This window comes from Salmo salar, chromosome ssa05, assembly GCF_905237065.1.
Source record: "Salmo salar chromosome ssa05, Ssal_v3.1, whole genome shotgun sequence".
NCBI classification, from domain to species: domain Eukaryota; kingdom Metazoa; phylum Chordata; class Actinopteri; order Salmoniformes; family Salmonidae; genus Salmo; species Salmo salar.
The window spans coordinates 73,700,830-73,721,920 of NC_059446.1; the positions used below are offsets into that span (position 1 = coordinate 73,700,830).

The 21,091-nt window shown below is 45.8% G+C and overlaps 1 protein-coding gene across 6 annotated transcripts; it reads left to right on the forward strand.

Moving 5' to 3' along the window:
* Window positions 1–43: 43 nt before the first annotated feature.
* On the forward strand, window positions 44–20,761 carry LOC106605755 (uncharacterized). 6 transcript variants are annotated; one of them, XM_045718818.1, is made up of 16 exons: window positions 44–660; window positions 2,583–2,614; window positions 4,227–4,374; window positions 4,510–4,583; window positions 5,403–5,521; window positions 6,778–6,865; window positions 7,809–7,957; window positions 8,077–8,161; window positions 8,849–8,970; window positions 9,656–9,805; window positions 10,075–16,822; window positions 16,971–17,125; window positions 17,401–17,534; window positions 17,681–18,024; window positions 18,169–18,253; window positions 19,079–20,761. In XM_045718818.1, exons 1-16 carry the CDS (start codon window positions 573–575, stop codon window positions 19,210–19,212), a joined length of 8,655 nt encoding a protein of 2,884 aa, XP_045574774.1. In that variant the 5' UTR covers window positions 44–572; the 3' UTR covers window positions 19,213–20,761. The 6 variants fall into 6 exon arrangements, with proteins under 6 accessions (XP_045574774.1, XP_014057143.2, XP_045574772.1 ...); XM_014201668.2 differs by lacking the exon at window positions 2,583–2,614 and adding an exon at window positions 3,227–3,375; XM_045718816.1 differs by lacking the exon at window positions 2,583–2,614 and adding an exon at window positions 3,227–3,375 and having other exon boundaries at window positions 19,089–20,761.
* The last annotated feature ends 330 nt before the right edge of the window (window positions 20,762–21,091 follow it).

Below are 21,091 nucleotides of genomic sequence, written 5' to 3' on the forward strand. Positions count from 1 at the left end.
AAAACAGAGTTGCGGCAGTATAATACATTCATTTGTCTAGCAGGTGCATACATACACAGACGCACAGCACCGCGAAATAAAACGGGCCCGAGACAGCAGAGTGTAGAAGCGAGACAGACGCACTCGCATGAAACCACGGGCGAACCATGATAATGCAAGCTCACTTTTGTCTGACGTAGCCGACGTTTAACGGGAGAAATACTACAGTCGCCCTCTTACTGGTGTCGGAGGGGAAAGAGCCGAAACGGGAAAAATAGCGGATGGTTTGACCTCATTGTGGTTATTTGTTGTTTTCGTCGCCCTTTTTGTGGAGAGACCACTGATGTAACGGTTCTGGATTTGATGGGTTGGGTTGGCAGGACGGGATGCACAAAAGAGCGTCTCTTACACCGTGTTTAGTTGCGGATTAGGAGAGGGGGATCAAACGGAGGAGGGGAAGAGGGGAACACAACAACAAGGAGACGTTCTTTATTAGCGGGGGGAGACAGCGCCAGACCAGGATACGGTAGCGGAGAGAAGGAGAAGACCGAAAGCGTCGCTCGAATGAATGTGCCGTGGTGGATCCCGCGACGATGCGACGACACTGCTGGGTGATAGTGCTGGCGGGGATGTTGTCGTACTTCAACCCGGAGAGAGCCCTTGGAGCCCCGCAGAGAGAATGTGAGTGGTGTCGGTGAGCTGGACTGATATTGACGCTGGGAGAAAGAAGAGAGGGGGAGGTGGGAGAGGGGATAGATTAGAGGGTTATGAATAGGTACTCGGAAATATTACGGCCAAAGCACACTGACACAGCCTCAACAATAATACGATATATGTTATCTTTCTTGGCTGATATGATTAGGCTATGGTAGGCAATATGCCTTTATAACACGGGATGAAATCAAAAAGACAATGGCCACATTATTATCATCAAGTAGCCTGGAGAATTCGGTAGGATCTGCGACCCTATTTCGGTGATATTTATCAATAGCATCGATGGCATGTCAAAACGGGAATTTGCCCAATGAATATTAAATTAATCGCCACTGTATCATTCATGGGTATATCAAACCTATATTATCCCACTTGGGTTTAATGCTAAAAATCTTTGAATTTCCATTTAAAATCCACAAAATCCGTTTTATTTTGTCCTCCTTTTATTAGACATCGCAGTATTTTGTTTGTGTATTGTCGTTTGCAGTCATGGTGTTCTAGTGTATTGTTTTGATAAGAGCTGTAAACTGGAGCTGGTGGAATAGGCCCCTGCTATGTGTACCTATTTATATGCAGTGTATGTCTGGACAGCTGTCTAGGGAAAGAATAATAGAATTTCCCAGGAATTGTGCATCTATACTGCCGATGAATAGGCTACATAAAATATTATTGTATTCTACATAGACTTATGTGAAAGAGTTTGAATTTCATATAGGCCAACATGTTTTTCCTATTTTAACAGTTTCCAATGTAATTCTACTGCCAGGCCATAGGCTTGCATAGGCTGCAGTCCAGTCCAGTACATAAGTCAACGAAATTATTACACATTTATGATGAGCCAATAATTCATGTATCTTTCTCAAATTCATACTCATGATTTTTAGTAGCGTTTCTTACTTAGAATTTACACGTCACTCTTGAATTTGTTAGAATAACATGGACCATTTTGTTTTTAGGCCTTCATAGAGGTCTGAGTGTTTTTCTCATAAAACAGCCATTGGAGGATGGAATCATACAGCATATCATTTCTGAGCTCAACACATCCTTAATGCTAATTACAATGTTCAATTATGTTATTTATATATTTAAAGCAGTGCTCAAAGTGCTTCATAAATGTATTTTTAGGGGTAACTTGCATTTTCCACTCACGAATGATCTCATGAAAATATTCCATTGATCAGAAAGTCTATTTGTGATTGGATTCCCTTTCAGTGTGTTATTGGACGTCTCTGTAAGATGTGTGTACTGTCTAGAGGGAGAGGCAGAGGAAAGGATGTGCCAAAATTGTTAATCACAGTTAAGCTTACACATTGATCTACCAATAGGGTAAACATCAATTAAAGCCTTTTGTTTTGACTATTACTGGACTGTTGATGCATCTTCACGCCATGCTTTCAGGAATCAATGAGCTCATGAAATGGATGGGGAAACGTATATTTGGTTTTGCATTATTCATTACTGTGTCGTAATAGTGAGTCAATATCTAGAAGTAGTGATGAATACAGGGCATGGTGGAATAGGATGAGCAGGGGAAAACAGAGTAGCTCTGGTACTTGTGTTTTCTGGTTCCAATGACACTGAAAATGCTCACACTGTGGTTGATATTCATAAGTACTGTACTGAATTGGCACTTGACCTGCAAGTGTATTGACAAGTATGTGTACTCAGAGGTTCACCTTCGGGAGTTGGAGAAGTGTTTTTGTAAAATTGTATATGGGGGAAAAACAAATAATATTGACAACAAGTTCATCTAGAAATATGCATTTTTGATTGTGGTGATGCTGGTTTTGATTTGAGGGTTTAAAATGTAAAGATACAACAAACAAGTAGTAGCCTACTGTTGTGAAGGGTTTTTAACCACCCTGCCCTCCCCCTTCTCTTTTTCACAGATGGTTCGCTCCTCACAAACGGCCAAGTTGAGGTACAAATATATTTTAAAAAAACGCCCCAAACTCCTCCTTCTCACCTAGGTAGCCAACCTCCCTGATTTGAGTGATTCTTTTCCAATTTTCCAACCCTCCCCCGGTAGCAATTTCCCCAAAATGACAACGCCACCCCTCCCTGCTTTTCAACTGTGTTTCCTGGAAGGAATGTTGTTTTTTATGTACCCCCCCTCCCTCCTTCCCCTCTTTCCTAACCGGAATGGTAGACTTCCCTGATTTTAACTTTAATTCCGATCTCTCCTCTCTTTTATTGATTCCGAAGATGGTTTCCTGACTTTCCTCCAAAGTTGATTTCCTTTTCCTGCTTCTCCCAAAACTCCAATGACAGTTGTTCATTGGGGATCCTCCGCTTTGTCTCAAACGTACCTTTATTGAAACAATTCCAACGGTTTTCCTCCTCAATCTCAATATGTAACAATGACTTTGACCCTTTTCAACCCAATTCTCCGAAGCCTCTCTTTCCCCCACTCACTCATCAACTCACCAACACTTCAACCTAACAACTGTGTGTTTCCTTCAGGAAGTACTTCCTGGCTGATTAACCGTATTAACCTTTTCCTCTCCTCCTTTTCTCTCCCGCCATATCTCAGTCTCTCAATCCAGGGCTGCGTCTCTCTCTTCTCCGCCCTACGTCGTCATTCTCATCTCTTGCTCGGGGCTCGTCTCCTTTGTTTTACTGCTCTTCACCTGTCTGTGCTGTAAGAAGGGAGGAGTGGGATTCAATGTAAGTCTCCATCATGTAAGAGACTTATTCACACGTCTTGTCTATTGTGTTGCACTGTCTGCATGCGTGTTGTGTAGATCAATAGATATAGGCATCATATTACACATTGGCCCTTAGGGAAACCCTAAACATTGAGGGCTGTAACAATGTTATAGCATATGGGAATGTCCTGACTTGTCATGGAAGGGCCCAGCACCCCAGGGGCGGTGGGCATCCCCATAATTCAAACCCTCTATGAATCTATTGTCTTTGAATCTGTGATCTTTGGATGGTTCATTGTTTCTTTGGCTGCATGTGCAGCACCACATTTTACCAGAACTATTACAGATGTTGCATGAGCCAGTAAGCTTAGGGTCTGTTTACATTTAATAGATTTCCTCATATTAAATCCAGATAGGCCTTTCTTTGTGACATCTCAGCCAGCACACTGGGTGCATCTCAATTATCTAAAGTGGCTCCCCTCCTTCATCTAAACTGATGTGAAAACATAGGCAACAAGGGGAAAGTAATATGGTGTCTGCCCACCAGTTATTTGTTTACACTTTCCCAATTTCTTTAGAAACGTAAACCACTTTAGGCTATTGACACAGCCACTAGAAAAGCGGTCACTAACCCTCATCCTGGAGAGCTTCGGGTGTGTAGGGTTTTGTTCCAGGACAGGCCAGAACTAACACACTGGATTCAACTAATCAACTACGGTAATAAACAAGAGTTTAATAAGCTGAATCTGGTGTGTTGGTGCTGGGCTGGAACAAAAACCTGCAAACCCTGTATCTCCCGGGACCAGGCTTGGTGGATCACTGCTTTTCAAACTTACAATATCTCTAAAGCTTCTACGCTTCCTCTGTTCTTTCCTGTCAAATCAGGAGTTTGACAATGCAGAGGGGGAGGAGTGTTCTGGGTGTTCTAGCCCCGCCCAGGAGGACAGTCTGTCCTCTTGCCCCTCCCTCCCGGAGGTCTACACCCTCCCACTCAGGGACAGGGCTAACTGCCCCGCCCTGCAGGATGGCTCAGGTAACTAAGGCAGACTCTCTGTAGCTGGAGCTGATGGCAGTATAAAGCACATGAATATTAGCAAGCTTGATGGATATCAGAAAACCCCAAATCATGTGTCTTTCTCTTTTCATCTCCTCTATTCTGTCTCTAAAGACTCTAAGTCGAAGTACTTCCGTAGGCACACTCTCAACTACCTTCAGGAAATAGGAAATGGCTGGTTTGGAAAGGTGAGATCACCAACTTATACCTCCACCCTCAGTTGTGATGTCATCATGTAATGGTGGTAGCTGGATCTGGCAGTTCTTCCAAATGTCTCTCAACCCATGTTTCCTCTAAAAGACACATCCTTTTAACAGCTTCTCAGTAAATCTAATATTGGCTTCCTACCAGCTCTCATGAGTTATGTCTTCTTCCTACACCACTATATTTCTGATCTCTCTCCCTCTCTCTCTCTCTCTCTCTCTCTCTCTTCCCTCTCTTCTCTCCCGCTCCCTCTCTCTCTCCTTCCTTCTCCTCTCTTTCCCCCCTCTTCCCCTCTGTCCCACATCTCTCTTTCTCCTTCCATCTCTTTCCCCCTACCTCTCTCTCTCCCTCTCCTTTCCTCTCCTCCCCTCTCTCTCCCTCCTCTCTATCTCTCTCCTGTCTTTCCCACATCTCTCTTTCTCCTTACCTCCTTCTCCCTCTCTCTTTCTCTCTCCTCTCCTCTTCTCCCTCCTCTCTCTCTCTCTCTCTCTCTCTCTCTCTCTCCTTTCCTCTCCATCTCTCTCCTGTCTGTCCCACATCTCTCTTTCTCCTTACCTCCTTCTCCCTCTCTCTTCTCTTTTCCCTCCTCTCTATCTCTCCTGTCTGTCCCACATATATCTTTCTCCTTACCTCCTTTTCCCTCTCTCTCTCTCTCTCTCTCTCTCTCCCTCCTCTCTATCTCTCCTGTCTGTCCCACATCTTTCTTTCTCCTTACCTCCTTCTCCCTCTCTCTCTTCTTCTCCCTCCTCTCTCTCCCCCTCTCTCTCTCTCTCCCTTCTTCCCTCTCTCTCTCCCTCCCTCAGGTGATCCTAGCGGAGGTGCTGTGTGACTGCAGCTCCTCCCAGGCCGTGGTGAAGGAGTTGCGGGTCAGTGCCAGCCCTCTGGAGCAGAGGAAGTTCTTGGCTGAGTCTGAGCCATACAGGTCAGAGAAACTGACATTTTGTGTCATCAGACACTTTTATTTAAGTTATTTGTTTTTGTGGTTTCCTGAGTGTACAAAACATTAGGAACACCTACCTAATATTGAGTTGCACCCTCTTTTTCCCTCAGAACAGCCTCAAGTCAGGGCATGGACTCTACAAGGTGTCAAAAGCGTTCCACAGGGACGCTGGCCCATGTTGACTCCAATGCTTCCCACAGTTGTGTCAAGTTGGCTAGATGTCCTTTGGGTGGGGGACCATTCTTGATACACACGGGACATTGTTGAGTGTGAAAAACCCAGCAGCTTTGCAGTTTTTGACACACTCAAACCAGTGTGCCTGACACCTACTACCATACCCCATTCAAAGGCACTTAAATCTTGTGTCTTGCCCACTCACCCTCTGAATGGCACACATACACAATCCATGACTCGATTGTCTCAAGGTTTAAATCCTTATCCTTATTTAACCTCTCCTCCCCTTTATCTACACTGATTGAAGTGGATTTAACAAGTGACATCAATAAAGGATAATAGCTTTCACCTGGATTCACCTGGTCTGTCTATGTCATGTTACGAGCAGGTGTCCCTAATGTTTTGTACATTCAGTGTATATAAATCACAGTTCTTGGGATTAACTTCACAGTTAAATCCCAACCTGTACTTCACTCTGGTTGATTTGGTGCTGTTTGAAAAAGATCTACATGGACCAAGTCACATCAGTAGATGTGTTTAATTGTCGTGTGTCATATTGAGATGCTGGTAGTTAGAGACTGCATGCTGCATACAAGTGGTGCAGTGTTAGAACTGTAACATGGAGTGACAGATGACTACTGGTCTGACCTATTTATTATGCTCAACTTAGATTAAAATGACACTTGGCCCGCCATCTCTCTCTCTCTCTCTCTCTCTCTCTCTCTCTCTCTCTCTCTCTCTCTCTCTCTCTCTCTCTCTCTATACACATTTACAGTTGCCTCTTTTTCTGTCACATATAGAAACACGTTTCTCCTTCATCTTTCTCTCTCGCTCCCCCTCTCTCTAGCTCTGTCTGTTTTCTTTCGTCCTCTCCACTTTCTCACTAACAAACCCACCTAAGTAAACATACGCAAACAAATGCGCCCAGATGTTATCCCCCTCTCCTCTTCCCTCGCTCACTTTAACTGCATATCCTCTGCTGCATTGCCTCTCTCGTTTCATCATCTTTCTCTCTCTCCCCTCTCTCCCCCCTCTCCCCCCTCTCTCTATTTTCTTGCCTTCAGGAGTCTCCAACATCCCAACATCCTTCAGTGTTTGGGCCAATGCAGCGAGAGCATTCCCTTCCTGCTGGTCATGGAGTTCTGTCAGTTGGTGAGGGCCATGTTGTTTTTACTACTATTATGAGATGGAGAAGAAGAGGAGGGCACATTGTAGAGGAGATCCAAAGAGAGGCCATTTTGTTTTGGAATGGATACATTTACTCCATTCCTCTTGTTTGGTCTCATCATTGTGTTTCTATCAGAGACTGATTGATACCTGAGCAACCAGCTGATTGGACTCTCTGGTGACTGGTCAATAAATGAGTCAAATGGATCAATTAAGTGACAAACACCAGACTGTAGCTTCCGTACATGGAAACATATGTTTGGTTAGTTTCCTTTCCCCCCATCAAATAACCATGTAAATACTTGGTGACGTTTCACACTTAGATATACCTTTTGTAGTATAATGTTATGCCAGTCGTTTCCAGCTCCAACACTCAACACCTGCTGCCTCTGTTTGTTTGCTTTCATTCTTGCTCTTTAATCAAAGACCGATTGAGACCTGAAATCCCAAGTGATTGGACTCTCTGGCCAATCAATGACTCAAACAGATCAATTAACGACCAGGGATGGGAGAGAAACAATACCGCAGCCCTTTACCAGAAGAACATAAGCTATAAATCCTCTGTACATTGAAACACACATCCCTTTATCATTTGAAGTATCTTATTCGCCTGTCCTACCACCAGTACAACCTCTATCTCTCTAATGATATTAACTCATTACCAATTCCCCTTCTGCTTTTGAGGACCTTCAGGTTCAGGAAAACACTTAGGAGAGGGTATTTCTCCAGCATAAATGTACAAGTGTACTTGATATATAGCTGAATATGTCCGGTCAAAGTCATAAACTATGTTAATTGTTCTTCTGATTGTTTTAAGTATCACATACTGTACATGATATTGGTAATGCTCATTGATGGTGTAATAAATTAATAATATTGGTAACACTCATTGATGGTGTAATAAATTATATTTGTGATGTGTTACCAGGGCGACCTGAAGAGGTACCTGAGAGCCCAGAGGAAGTCAGATGGGATGACCCCTGACCTTCTGACCCGGGAAATGCTGACCCTGCAGAGGATGGCGTTTGAAATCACCTCTGGCCTGCTGCACCTCCACGAGAATAACTATATTCACAGGTCTGTGAGGTCATATCCTGTCTCTCTCTGGCTCCAGTGGGGTTCCAATAGCTCCAGTGATTGATTGGTTGGTAATTGAGTGATTGATAGTAAATGGATTATGATTGTTTTGTCTCCAGTGATCTGGCTTTGAGGAACTGTCTCCTTACCTCTGACCTCACTGTCAGAATCGGAGACTATGGGCTGTCTCACAACCACTACAAGGTATGTTTGTGTGTGTGTGTGGGCGTGTGCGCTTACCCATGTACTTTACTTGAACCACCACAATCTGTAGACAAGTTATACCACTTTATACCATGGCATTGTTGAATAATAGTTTCTGATTGGCTTGTAGGGCATTCTAGAGAGGGCATTATTTCCTTATAATCCACAGTATATTTGCACGATAGAATTCACTGGGTATAGTTATTATATGTTCTATGCTTGAGCTGTATTTGAAAGCAAAAGTTGAAAACATGATTGGCATTGTTGGATTTGATTTTCATAATAGCAAGCTAGGACTCAAATTTGGTTAGCTAAACTAGCAAGTCTGTTTGTTTGGTTACCATGGCAACTACTGTCTCTATATAGTAAACTTGCTGGGTACTTCAGTGGATGTTGAACACATTTTCTACCTGCAAATGAACACATTTCTAGTTATAAATGTGTTAAATTATAACCATGGTATAAAAGGGATAATCAACTCGGGGCTCTATGCGTTCTCTGCAAAATAATGCAACTCCGTGGAAGGTCAGTTCCGCTCCTTTAGCGTGTCATGGAACACACCTTCCAGGTGGTTCATTATCTTCCAGAGAACACATAGCCCCTTGTTGATTATCCCTAACGTATTGGATGTCCCTAATGGCTTATCTTCAAGTCCATGCATCCCTCTGTGTGTGTTTATCTGTGTAGGATGACTATTACCTAACATCAGACAAGCTGTGGATTCCCCTGAGGTGGATAGCGCCAGAGCTTCTGGAGGAGTACAGAGGATCTCTGATCGTCACTGACCAGACCAAGACCAGCAATCTGTGGTACCTACCATAACACAACCTGCCTCTAAAACGGACAAATAAACAACTGAATATTTCAATAAGCTGTATTCTGTATTTCTTATCTAATTTGATTATTTCTCTATCCGCCAACTCTCTCTCTCTACTCCTATTTTCTATCTCTCCCTCTCTTTCCCCTCTTTATCCCACATCTCTCCCCTCTCTTTCCCCTCTTTATCCCACTTCTCTCCCCTCTCTCTCCTTTCTCTCCCCTCTCTCTCCCACTTCTCTCCCCTCTCGCTCCCCCCTCTCTCCCACTTCCCTCTCCTCTCTCTCCCACTTCTCTCCCCTCTCTCTCCCACCTCTCCCCCCCACTCTCCCCTCTCTCCCCTCTCTTTCCCCTCTTTATCCCACTTCTCTCCCCTCTCTCTCCTTTCTCTCCCCTCTCTCTCCCACTTCTCTCCCCTCTCTCTCCCACTTCTCTCCCCTCTCGCTCCCCTCTCTCTCCCACTTCCCTCTCCTCTCTCTCCCACTTCTCTCCCCTCTCTCTGCCACCTCTCCCCCCCACTCTCCCCTCTCTCCCCTCCCTCTCCAACTTCCCTCTCCTCTCTCTTTCCCATTTCTCTCCTCTCTCTCCCACTTCTCTCACACTCTCCCCTCTCTCTCCCCTCTCTCTCTCCCCCCACTCTCTCCCATTTCTCTCCCCTCTCTCTTCCTTTTCTCCCAGGTCTCTGGGGGTGGTGATCTGGGAGCTGTTTGAGTTTGGTTCTCAGCCTCACAGGCACCTGAGTGATGAGGAAGTGTTGACCTTCGTCATCAGAGAGAGACAGATCACCCTGGCCCAGCCACGGCTCAAACTCTCCCACGCTGACTACTGGTCAGTGGGCCATTTCTTGACTTTTGGTTCTCTAATGATATCTGCATTTGATGAAGAAAGTAGTCGATTACAGATGTGTTACTTTAAAGGCCTACTTTGTCAATAGATCATTAAGGTCAAAGCTAATATATGCAATCCCCTCAAACCTTCTCTTTTTTGGGGGGTGGTGGTAGATCAGCTTTAATATTGCAGATTGTAGTTTCCATCAATGTAATTGTCTGCATCATTTCCAATCCCCCTTATCTTTGTGTTTGTCTTTCCTCTTCCAGGTATGAGATCATGCAGTCCTGCTGGCTCCCTCCTTCCCAACGCCCCTCCATCGCTGAGGTATTCCTCCTCCTCTCCTCCCTTCTGGCTGCTGAGCGAGGGATGTCCCGAAGGAGTGTGGGAGAGGATGAGGATGATGAGGACGAGGAGTATGGGGAAGGGAGAGGAAGAAGAGGAGAGAGCGATGAGTCATTTGAGAGACGGTGGGATTCTCTCCGTCCTCCGGCCTTCCAGGCTGCAGCGAGTGAACGACAGAGAGAGAGGGAGTATGGGAAGGATGACAGGGGGAACTCCTACCCTCTACTGGACCCCGTGGGGAACTGCATCACCCCATCCTCCACAGAACTCGATGACATCCTGACAGTCACGGAGACCAGTAAAGGGTTAAATTTTGAGTACTTCTGGGAGAAGGCCCATGCGAGGCGGGGCTACCAACCACTTCCTCCTCCCCAGCCAATCCTGACGGTCAACCCATCCCACAGACAATCCCTGGACACACCCACTGTTGTCCCTGTGATAAGTGCACGTAGCCCCTCCCTCGCCAGCGAGTACTTCATCCGATTGGAGGAGCACACCCCTCAGGATAAGTCCCCATCTCTTAAAGGGAAAGCGCAGTCTTTCCGTTCTGACTCGTTGTGTCCTGGAGATCTGGAGCTAGTGGAGATACGCAGCGGGATGCTAGGCAAAGAACGCGTGCCGTACAGTTCTGATGAGGAGTACACTGGGCGAGGTGGGAAATCCATCCAGACCGTCCGATCCAGCGAGGTCCAGCTAAGGGTCCCCAACACTGGGGTGGCAGAGTTCAAAGACACCTCCAGTAGAGTGACTGACTTCTCTGTGGTGGATTTAGGAGATGATGATGAGGAGGAGGGGGGTGAAGGAGACAGTAGGTCATCCACTGGTTCTCAGGCTCCTGTCCTGCCTCCCAAGCCACGTTCTATGTCAACCTCCTCGGGCAACCACCTCCACTCGCGCCCCCTCCCTGCGCCTCCGTTGGGCTACCACCGAGTAGGGCTTGGGCTGGGTCACTATTCCATGAGTGGTAAGATAGAAACGATGGACCCTCTGATGGGCAGCTGCCTGCCATCATCATATGATCACTTAGGGTTCCACCGTCCTCGTCAGACCATGCCCCCCTCCCCGTCACTCTCCCCCTCCCTACCCCAGTCCAGCCACCCCATCTACCCCACTCCCCAAACATGTCCTCCCCCTCTCCCACCCCACTACAAGCCCCAAAGGGGCCTGTATCACAGCTATGGTGTAGGTAGCTTCTCCAGATACAGTAAGCCCCAGATGTACTCTCAAAGAGACCCACTATCCTGTGACTGCTCAGACCGACAAGGTGGTGTACGGCGCACAGCATCCTTGCACAACACAAAGGGAACATCCAATTTCCGCTCAAAAGACTTTGACTCTCCCGTACGACGCCAGAACGTATTTCGCCCTGTTTACCGCAACATCTCCCACTCCGAGTCCGGGGTCCACAGAATTGAGAGGCACTCGTCCTCCAGTCCCACCTATTCAGATGAGGATGATTCCCCCTTTATGTCCCCTGAGAAACCCAGTGGTGGAGGGACAACCGTCCCGACCTCTAGTTTGTCAGAGGATTCGGATCCGGCCACAGCCGAGCTCTTCTCCAGGGGTATGAAGAGGACTCAGTCACGCCTCGCCACCATCCTGCCTGCCATCTGGAGGGAGGACGCGGAACTGCAGGCGGATAGCGTAACCGACGCCAAGAAATCCCCCATGCACCTGTTTCTGACTGAGATCTCTAGTGTGTCAGAGTCAAATGATGCCAAGTCCAAGGAAGGGAGGACCTCATGGGAGGGAGAGACAGAGCGGGAGAAGAAAAGGGATGGGGAGAGGTCGGGGAACTTCCTCCAGCCCTTGAGAGGGGGGATGCGTCGGTCCCAGTCGCTGGTCACAGAGCTGGGCTCTATAGAACAGACATTGGGGCCAGACAGAAACACACAGATGGGGACAGAGTTGGAGAGGGTGAGGAAAGGCTCCATCCAGAGAGATCTATTCCTCACTGAGATCACAAACACAGGAAGGATGGATGCAGGCATGGAGAGAGATCCGGTGAAGTTCCTCCACCCTCCTGGCTCTCATTTGCGTCCCTACACCTTCACCTGCGCCCCCGGCCTCCCGTCCTACACTGAGGCCAAGGAGGCATACTCCAGGGGCATGAGGAGATCCCGATCCCTCCTCTCCGAAATCACAGTGGGGAGGCAGGAGTCGGAGTCACAGGAGACGGAGAAGGAGACAGAGAAGGGACAGATGACCAGAGAGGAGTTCCTGAAGGAGATCCAATCAGCAGAGACCTTTTTGACGGAGATCATATCCAGACAAAACACAACCGCCTTCAACAAGCATTGCGAGGACTTGTCTCAGTCACCCACTCCAATGTCACCAGAATACGAGTCAATATGCATAGATCCTGACTCCTCTCAGACCATCCGTTTCCAATCAGAGAGTTCCATACGTACATCAAACAGAGGCAAAGACGATGTAGCACCGGAGGCCATTTACGCCCAAGTGACTAAACGGGCAAAAAAGAGTGAGATAAAGGTCACTATACGGCCTGAGATCCCAGTACTGCAAATAGGATCAAATAAACAGTCTGTCAAACAGGAAGAGGAATGTCCCACAGACACGACCTGCCTCAAGGACTCACCCAGCTCACTCACAGATCCCACCGCTGACACCAACTCTCACCCAGACTCTCAGCCCCAGCATGGTGACTTTGTGTTCTCAGAGATAATGCCAAAAAATGGCCTCCTCCTTTACCAAACATTCCCCAGTACAAAAACAGAGGAGGACGTTTCAGAAGGTCCAGCCCTACCTGTAAGAGAAACACAGAGAGTCAGAGAAAGGGTTGAGCTCTCAAGACAAGCTCAAGTTCAGTCTTTATCTCAAGACAGTGTTACTGGAGAAGTGGAAGAATCTGAGAAGAAACCATGTAATGATGAGTCACCTATTTCTGCAGATGAGAAAGAGAGCAGGGGTCAGAATAATGTTGGGGAAAGGAATTGTGAGAGAATGAAAGGTGATGCTGAGGTCAGAGATACAGGGCAAGGAGGTCAGAAGCAGGACGTTGATGACATTTTACATGACTTAACAACAGAGACATCAGAAACCGATAGAGCATGTCAAATTGAATCTAAAGATCACAAGGAAGAAGGATCAGAGAGTTCAAAAGGTTGTGACAGTCAAATGAAGAACGACACATCACATTGTTCTAATGCTCAGTCACATAACCCAAATGTTGAAAGCTATATACAAATCAACAAACAGAATTCACAGATCAACCAGGAAGGAAGGTCAGACCCAAGTCAAAAGAGCCCTACAGCCGTTCCCACCACCCCAGACTGGGACCCATCCTCTGACCTCTCTCTCTCCACCATGACCCCCTCAGACTCATTCCTGTCATCTTTGACCCCCAGTTCAGCCGACTGTCTGACCCCAGGTGACCCGTGTGTTGGAGGTGAAGGACCAGGTGGTTGGAGGGTGCTGGGGACAGAAACCCCCCACAGAGACTCCGCCTACTTCTCTGACAGTGACTGGGAAGGGGAGGGGCTTAGCAGGAAGGGCAGTGATGGACTGAGTGTGACCAGACCCGGCAGCGGACGAGGTGGAGAGAGGGGGACGCTGACAGGAATAGAAGAGAAGACAGAATTAGAGGATGAGGGAGAAACCGGGGGAAAGAGACCCTTGAAGAGGATTTCAAATAAGGGAATTGACATTGAGAGGGAAAAGGAGACAGTTCTTGAACAGAATGCTCATGTGCAGGATATCTCTCAAAACAGTGATGATGGATATAAAGACATATCGAGTATTCAGGAGAACGATCTCAGTCTGAAAGAAGTAGAACATAAAACAGGGTTAGAATCAGAACAGAGAGAAGATTCTGGAATGTTCCACAATGAGAGCGGAGAGTCAGATGAAAAGGGCCTAGTCCATCCGGGACTACTGTCTGATAACTCACAGACCAAGGAGAACAATGAGTTTATAGCTAAGCTGTTCTCTAATTTAGATGATACACCTCTCAAAGGGTTCTCTTACAATGATGGAACTCAAATTTGTAATCATTACACAGAAGGTGTGATTTCTCATGTGGAGTCGAATGATTTTAGATTCCATGACTCCACAGACAAAGACTTGACATTGCCTTCTAATAATACCACTAAGACAGATTGTTTGAAATTAATATCTGCCATTCAGACAAAGGATAACAAACTTGAGAATGAAGAACTTCCAGGTATTGAAGAGAGAGAAAATGATAATTCCATGAAAGACACTACGGAACCAGTGACAGCGTTACATGGCGACCATGATAACAGAGAATCCAGGCTATCTAGGTTCTACGGTATTCAAACCAGCGAGGTCAAACTCAGTGACGATATTCCAGTAGTACTGGAGCCCAATGACGGAGAGAGCACCAATGACGAAGAGAGCAAACTGGCTTCTTCTTTCTGGGCCGAGGGGGACACTGAAGAGTCTGAAAGAGAAGACGGACAAGGTTTGGAGATTCAACACACAGACGCCAATGAGCTTGGCCTGAGAAATTTGTGTTACTCAGAGGAAAGCGAAGACGAGAGGGCCAAGGCCAAATCAGAGACAGAGAAACAGCTTGCCGCTGGAGAGCTGTGTAATGCCATGAAGGAGAAATCTCCTCAAAGAGGACCAGTGACGGGGAGCCAGAGTGGGTCTTTGAGCAGGGATGGGTCTGCTGAGACTGTGGACAGGGAGTCATCTAAGGATCTGGAGTTGAAGGCTAAAGAGCTGTGGAACACTCTGGAGGAGGGGGAGGGGAGAGGGGGAGGAGTGGTGAGGGGCGAGTTCGACTGTCACCGTTTCCAGCAGGGAGACCTGCACCTGTGGCCATCGGAGAACGACCAGTGGGCCTCGTCGGAGAGCAGAATCCAGGAAGCTGAACTCGGATTGGAATTCTTCTCAGCGTTCGGAAAGACCTGGGAGGAAAGGGAGCAGCTGGTGGTAGGCCGGGAATTCTGGGAGGCTGAGGAGAACGATGAACTGGCGAGGAGTGAGCCTCATCCAGCCGTCCTCCAAGATAGTGAAGATAATTCTAATGACGAGAGGCAGGGACGGGTAGCCTACCTGGAAATAAAGGGAGAGTTGTCCCAGAAACAGGCTCTTTCCAGTAGCATTGACAGCCAACTATCCCAGGCACTGGATGTACAGCAAGAGGAAAATATAGAAAATCCAGATAGGTTTGACGATGATGATGAGCAAAATGTTGAAGGTGATCAGCTAGTGGTTGAGGTGGAAAACCGAGAAATCCCAGAGCATGAGACCTTTGCAAGAGGGAGGGAGCAGTTCAGGTCACTCACTGAGACGGGTGGAGACAGTAAAAGTCAAACTGCATCTCTTCTAAACGACTTGGATGGAAATATTGCTCAAGATGAGGGAAATCAGAACTTCAACAGGTTGAATCATCTCAGTGAAGTGGAAGAAGGGGCAATGGCCGAAAATAGCCTAGAAAAAGAACAGGACTTTGAATTAGACAACCATCTTGCTCCCACAGTAAAGAGTATATATTTGGGTGTATCTATCTGCCTCACTGGAGTACCACAGGTAGATTTGTCAGGATTACAACATATTGAGCCAAGCATATGCATTGAAGAAGCTGACTCTACTTGCCAGCTTGTGGGGGAGGACAGAGAAGGGGGAGTAGACATTGTAAACACAAGTGAGGATTTGAGAGACATATCTCTTCTATGTGACCTGGTGTCTTATCCCAATGATAATGACTTGGAGGATATAGCATCTTGTACAGATCTGTCTGGTTCACAAGGAGACAACTTTCAGTTCAGTTCTGTAGACTTTCCCAGCCCTCCTCCTAGCATAGATCTTGATATGCAAGAAGACAGGTTGCAGAGTTTAGATGATTCTTTTCCTAGTCCCCCACCTTCTGTCATAGAAATAGACGACGATAGCGATCTTATAAACCTTGATTATTTAGGCTCAGATTTCATTACCAGTGCTGAGAGAGACCCAACAATGCCCCCCACTCCTCACACTGATATCCTAGAGCCACCACCCTTACAACCCACCACAACCCACAGCAGAGGGATCTCTGCAAACCTCAACCTTTCACCTGTACATTCAACACTTCCAGTATTCTCAGGTGAAAGCCAGAGCCAGAGCCGCCTCACATCAAACATGTCCGAGGATGACAGATATAACCTGTCCCAGAAAAACACAACCACCACCTCCACCACACTCCTGTCATTCCCCCAGAGTCCCCTCAACACCATCCCAGAGCTGTTGATATCTGAGTGGAAGGATTTGGATGAGGAGCCTCTGGAAGATTTTGAGAAACTGGAGCAGCTGTGCTGCATATCTGGGGATGAGGAGGACACCCTGGGTGACCTCTTCCTGGGGAATCTGGAGCTGTTGGAGTCTATGAAGAAGACGCCTGAGCAGAAAGATAAGGGTTCTGGAGAGAGTGATAAAGGTGAAGAGACCTGTGGGACCTCCATGCCTGAGGGGAAGAGGAGAGTGGAACTGAAAGAGGAAGTTGACGGAATCTCTGAGAGCGCTGACTGGCTGGCCAGGTCGGTTCCATCGGCAGTCCAGGACATCCCAACTGGGGCTAAACTTTCACCTCAAGAGGAGAGGCGTGAACGACAGTTCCCATCAACCTTTTCACCATGTCATTCTCCTGACTCCAAGGACCAGAGGTCACTTTCCAAGATGCCCACTAAAAATGGCCTAATGATGCAGGTGAGCATTAGCCTTGCATTTTAACCCCAAGTTGCACAACTTTGTAGATGTATGAAAGTATAAGCCTACACAATTTACAATATCCATTTTCCTGAATATGTTTAAACATTCATACCCCTATTATCTTCTTCTGTTTCCCTTTCTTCAGGTGTGTGAGGAGAGACTGCAGTTCTCTCTCTGTGAGAACGTTAAAACGAACGTCCTCCGGGGGGCGACAGTGAGCGACAGCGTCATTCTCCACCCATGGGGAGACCAGCCCTTAGATGGGGGTGGAGACACAGTCAGTGTGAAGGATGTAGGAAGGTATGCTCTCTCTATCACAGGAAGTTGGTGGCACCTTAATTGGGGAGGAGGGGCTCATGGTAATGGATGGAACAGAATCGGTGGAATGTCATCAAATACATCAAACACATGGTTTGATGCCAATCCATTGGCTCCGTTTCATCCATTATCATGAGTTGTCCTCCCCTCAGCAACCTCCACTGCCCTCTATGTATTTTGAGATTTATCAAACTGTTGTGTTCAATGATGGCAGGCAGACAGATAATAAAAGAAGATATTTTTTTTTCTGTTCTTAGCGAAGAGGAGCCGGACACCGAACCCAATTCTGAACCCCAGAGTGAGTCTGATGCGACTGACAGTGAACCACTGACTGTGATCCAGCAGCCAGAAGTTACACCCCCTCAGCCTGTGGCAAACCAAGCAATGAAAGGTAAAATGTGTATGAATAGGATGCAGCATTGTTCACATTCACCCACTCTGCAGGTGTGTAAATGACATGTTCTAATGGATAGATTGGTGCTTTTTGACACCATCTTTCATGTCTCACTTTATATATTCCTCTCTTTTCTTTCACAGCCAAACTGGCTCGCCTGTCCCTCTCCCTCTCCCTCCCTCCTCTCCCTCTTGCTCTCCCTCTCTCCTCCAGTCCCAAGGGAGGGTTCAGGGAGGGCGGGCTACACCGAGACAGGAGTGGGAGACGGAGGGGTGCGTCCCCAGGAAGTGACCCCGATGAGGATGAGGAAGAAGAGCAGGAAGACGAAGGCTCCAGGAGGGTGATTGTTGTCACGGAAACAGACGTTGGCAAAAGGGTGGGGCTCAGGAGTCTGCTGAAGTCGCCAAGGGAACCGATAGACAAAGAGAAAGACAGAGGGAGAAACGTGTCCTTTTTTGATGATGTCACTGTCTATCTCTTTGATCAGGTGTTTGTTTAGTTCCCCCCTCCCCCCTCATATATTGAGTCCCATGTTACTCTTGGGCTTTTAACACTTTCACTATATTGGATGTACATGTACTGTCTCTGCTCCTTTTCAGTCCCTGACTCTTCCTCTCTGTTTCTGAAACAGGAAACTCCAACCAGTGAGCTGAGTAGTTCCACCCGCACCAGTCCAGCTCCAGCTCCTAACAAAAGCACTAAATTTGATTTACATGGTACGTACTACGTATGCATGCATGTTGCTATTAGAAACCATATAACGGTCCTGTACATCATTCCCTTCTGAGAGCCAATAGAAAGCTTTTGATGAAATCACTACAATAACAAGCACCCATTGGACAGCTCCCATCTGATCCCCGCTCACTGAAATTGAGAACCCCTCACACCAACCCCTTTTCTAAATATGCGCCCCCAAAATGTATCTCTTGTAATTATCCCCCACGCACTATGACATGGGGAATGGAGTATGGACATAAATCTGGTGCTCAACAATGCACGTCTAAGATGTGTTTTCCACCCTGTCTCCAGAAGCCATCAGCTCTGTCTCTCCCACTGATCGCTTCATTTCACAGAATAATGAGAGTTTGGCTGATCCCCTCTGGGTGTTTTGAATAGACTGTATGTAGAAAAGCATCAACACCAAAATGATCTACTTTCATGATCTCTGTCAGCCTGCAGAGTTGAACAGTTCAAAGCTTTGCAAGGAGAGAGTTTATTTTTAACTTGGGAGTGTGGGCCTTTTTGTGCTTCGGTTCTACAAGAGGATGTTTGTACACACGTATAGATTATTTTAACTAATGATATACCATTTGTGTAATGTTTTTATCCTACGTATATATTTTTTAAAACATTTACAGTTGTATGCTTTTGTTTATGTTTTGTGTTGCAGGGGTCAATTCGATTTCATGAAATGTGTTGTAGTCCCTGAATTCAAATAGTGTTTACTCCAACCCTAGTACAGTATGTTTGTGTATGGCATAGTTGTAGTATAGTAATTCTTTAATTCCCTTACTTACACCATACTCCTGTCTTTCTACCAGGAGCAAACAGCAAAGGCAAAGACTCCAAAAGAAAAGGGGACTTGTCAGTCAAACCGAGGTCGCCCGTGGCGGCCAACCCAGTGACATCCTCGCGTTTTACCGTCAGCCCAGCCGATGACCCCCACTTGGTGTGAGGCAGGGTTCCGGAATCCTCTGAGTTGTTCTGTAACCCTCAGAACAGGGACCTTCTGAGAGTGGCCAGTGGATTCCCCTCCGTCCATAACCATTCTCAGAGGCTATTTTTTTATCGATCAGGCAACGGAAAGAAAAGACTCCCGTTCTAAAAGCTGGACACATTCCAGGTTTAACCAGCTACCAGTCCTTGTACGAGAAAGGTTGTTGATATAATAACTCCTCCCTTTGCCACTGTATCCTAGGGTCGATTTATAGACACTGGCTGGAAGTGGTTGATGGCAAAGGCAGTTTGTCCTAGGCGAAGAAGAGTCTGGAGCTTTGTAAAATCTGAAACGGATCTGACGGCTATGCAATGGGAGTCATTGTGTACCAGCTTACCTTCTCTTTACCTGCTTCTTTCGGTTGTCTTTACCCAGTATGTACTGGGGGATGCACTTTCTTTTAGTCATGTATCTGTCTGTGTGTAAGCTTGGATTGAAATCTTAACTTTGTAAAAACGATTTTCATTTCAGTCAGTCATACTTGTAGGCAGCAGTTGGGGCCAGAAAACAATCTTAACTCCTGTATTTGAGAGTACTCATTCAACATTTGTACAAAGATAGTGATACAAGTGTATACAATATAATTTTAGAGCTGTTTAATTTAGATGTATTCTTAGACTGCACGAAAAGATGAAAACAAGCTATGTTTCTATATACTTTTATTCTAAAAGACTATGTCTAGCTATTATTTATTTAATTTATTCATTATTTATATAAAAAATATTTCCATGCTTTGTAAATATTGTTTATTTATTTTGGTGCAATTAATTTATCTCAGAATTGTTTTGGACAAAATGCATCTAAGTAATAGCTTCTCGGTTGAATTATTCTTCATAACAAATAAAGCAAGATATTTTTCCCAACCCCCAAAAATATTTTGTCTAATTTCATGTCTTTATAACTGCCATCCTGTCCTTAACTTATGTCCTCAACTTGCAGGGTTTCCCAAACTCGGTCCCGAGGCCACCTTCTGGGTGCATGTTTTGGTTTTTGTCCTAGCACTACACAATTGATTCAAATAACCAACTCATTATCAAGCTTTGATTATTTTAATCAGCTGTGTAGTTGCTAGGGAAAAGGTCAAAACGTGCACCCAAGGGGGGCCCCAGGACTGAGTTTGGAAAACCCTGCTCTAATATATATATATAACATATTTCATTATTTTCTAATATGATTCAATGTATAATTGTCTTGTCATAATTTTACTTTGTTTGAGGACAATTGATGTATCTTAGCATGATAAAATGGAAGCTTCTCATCGGTAAATATCTCCAAAAGTTAATGCATTTGTTGATTTACATTAATTTTCTACTAATAGCAACCCATCATGCAGTCAAGCTCCAACTAGTCCCTTTGTTTAGTCTGTTTCAACATCCGTTTAAAACCTGTATTGTTGAAAGAATGGGTTTCATGGGATACTGTATAAAACCAGGGGAAATAAAAACAACATAAAAACTGTGAAACATTTATTGAACTGTTTGATGAAAATAAATTGTACTGTCTTATATTCTTAAGTCAGAGTATTCCTTTTGTTGTCAAAGGAGACTGGACTGGTGTTCAAACAGTAGGTCTTCTCTAGAGGCTTTATTGCATTATTTCTGAAATGAATGATCAAACTACTGTATTATGTAGCTAACAATGGATGGCTCAAGGGATGTTGCATAACAATAGCTAATCTTATTTCCCATCCCCCATCTCTGGTTATGGGGGCCTGATGCTTGTTATGAAATTGGGACAAAGGATGGTCAAGGATAAGGTGAATGATTAATCTCCAAAATACTCTACCCAAAGTAAAACACTTAATGACTAGCCATTGAATATAAAAAGCATTAAGACT

Excerpts from the sequence above, each read along its gene's own strand:
- LOC106605755 (XM_014201668.2), top strand. The coding sequence starts at position 573 with ATGCGACGACACTGCTGGGTGATAGTGCTGGCGGGGATGTTGTCGTAC. Across the intron at positions 4,584-5,402 it reads GAAATGGCTGGTTTGGAAAG|GTGATCCTAGCGGAGGTGCT; the intron begins GTGAGATCACCA and ends TCCCTCCCTCAG. Across the intron at positions 17,126-17,400 it reads AGTGTGAAGGATGTAGGAAG|CGAAGAGGAGCCGGACACCG; the intron begins GTATGCTCTCTC and ends TTCTGTTCTTAG.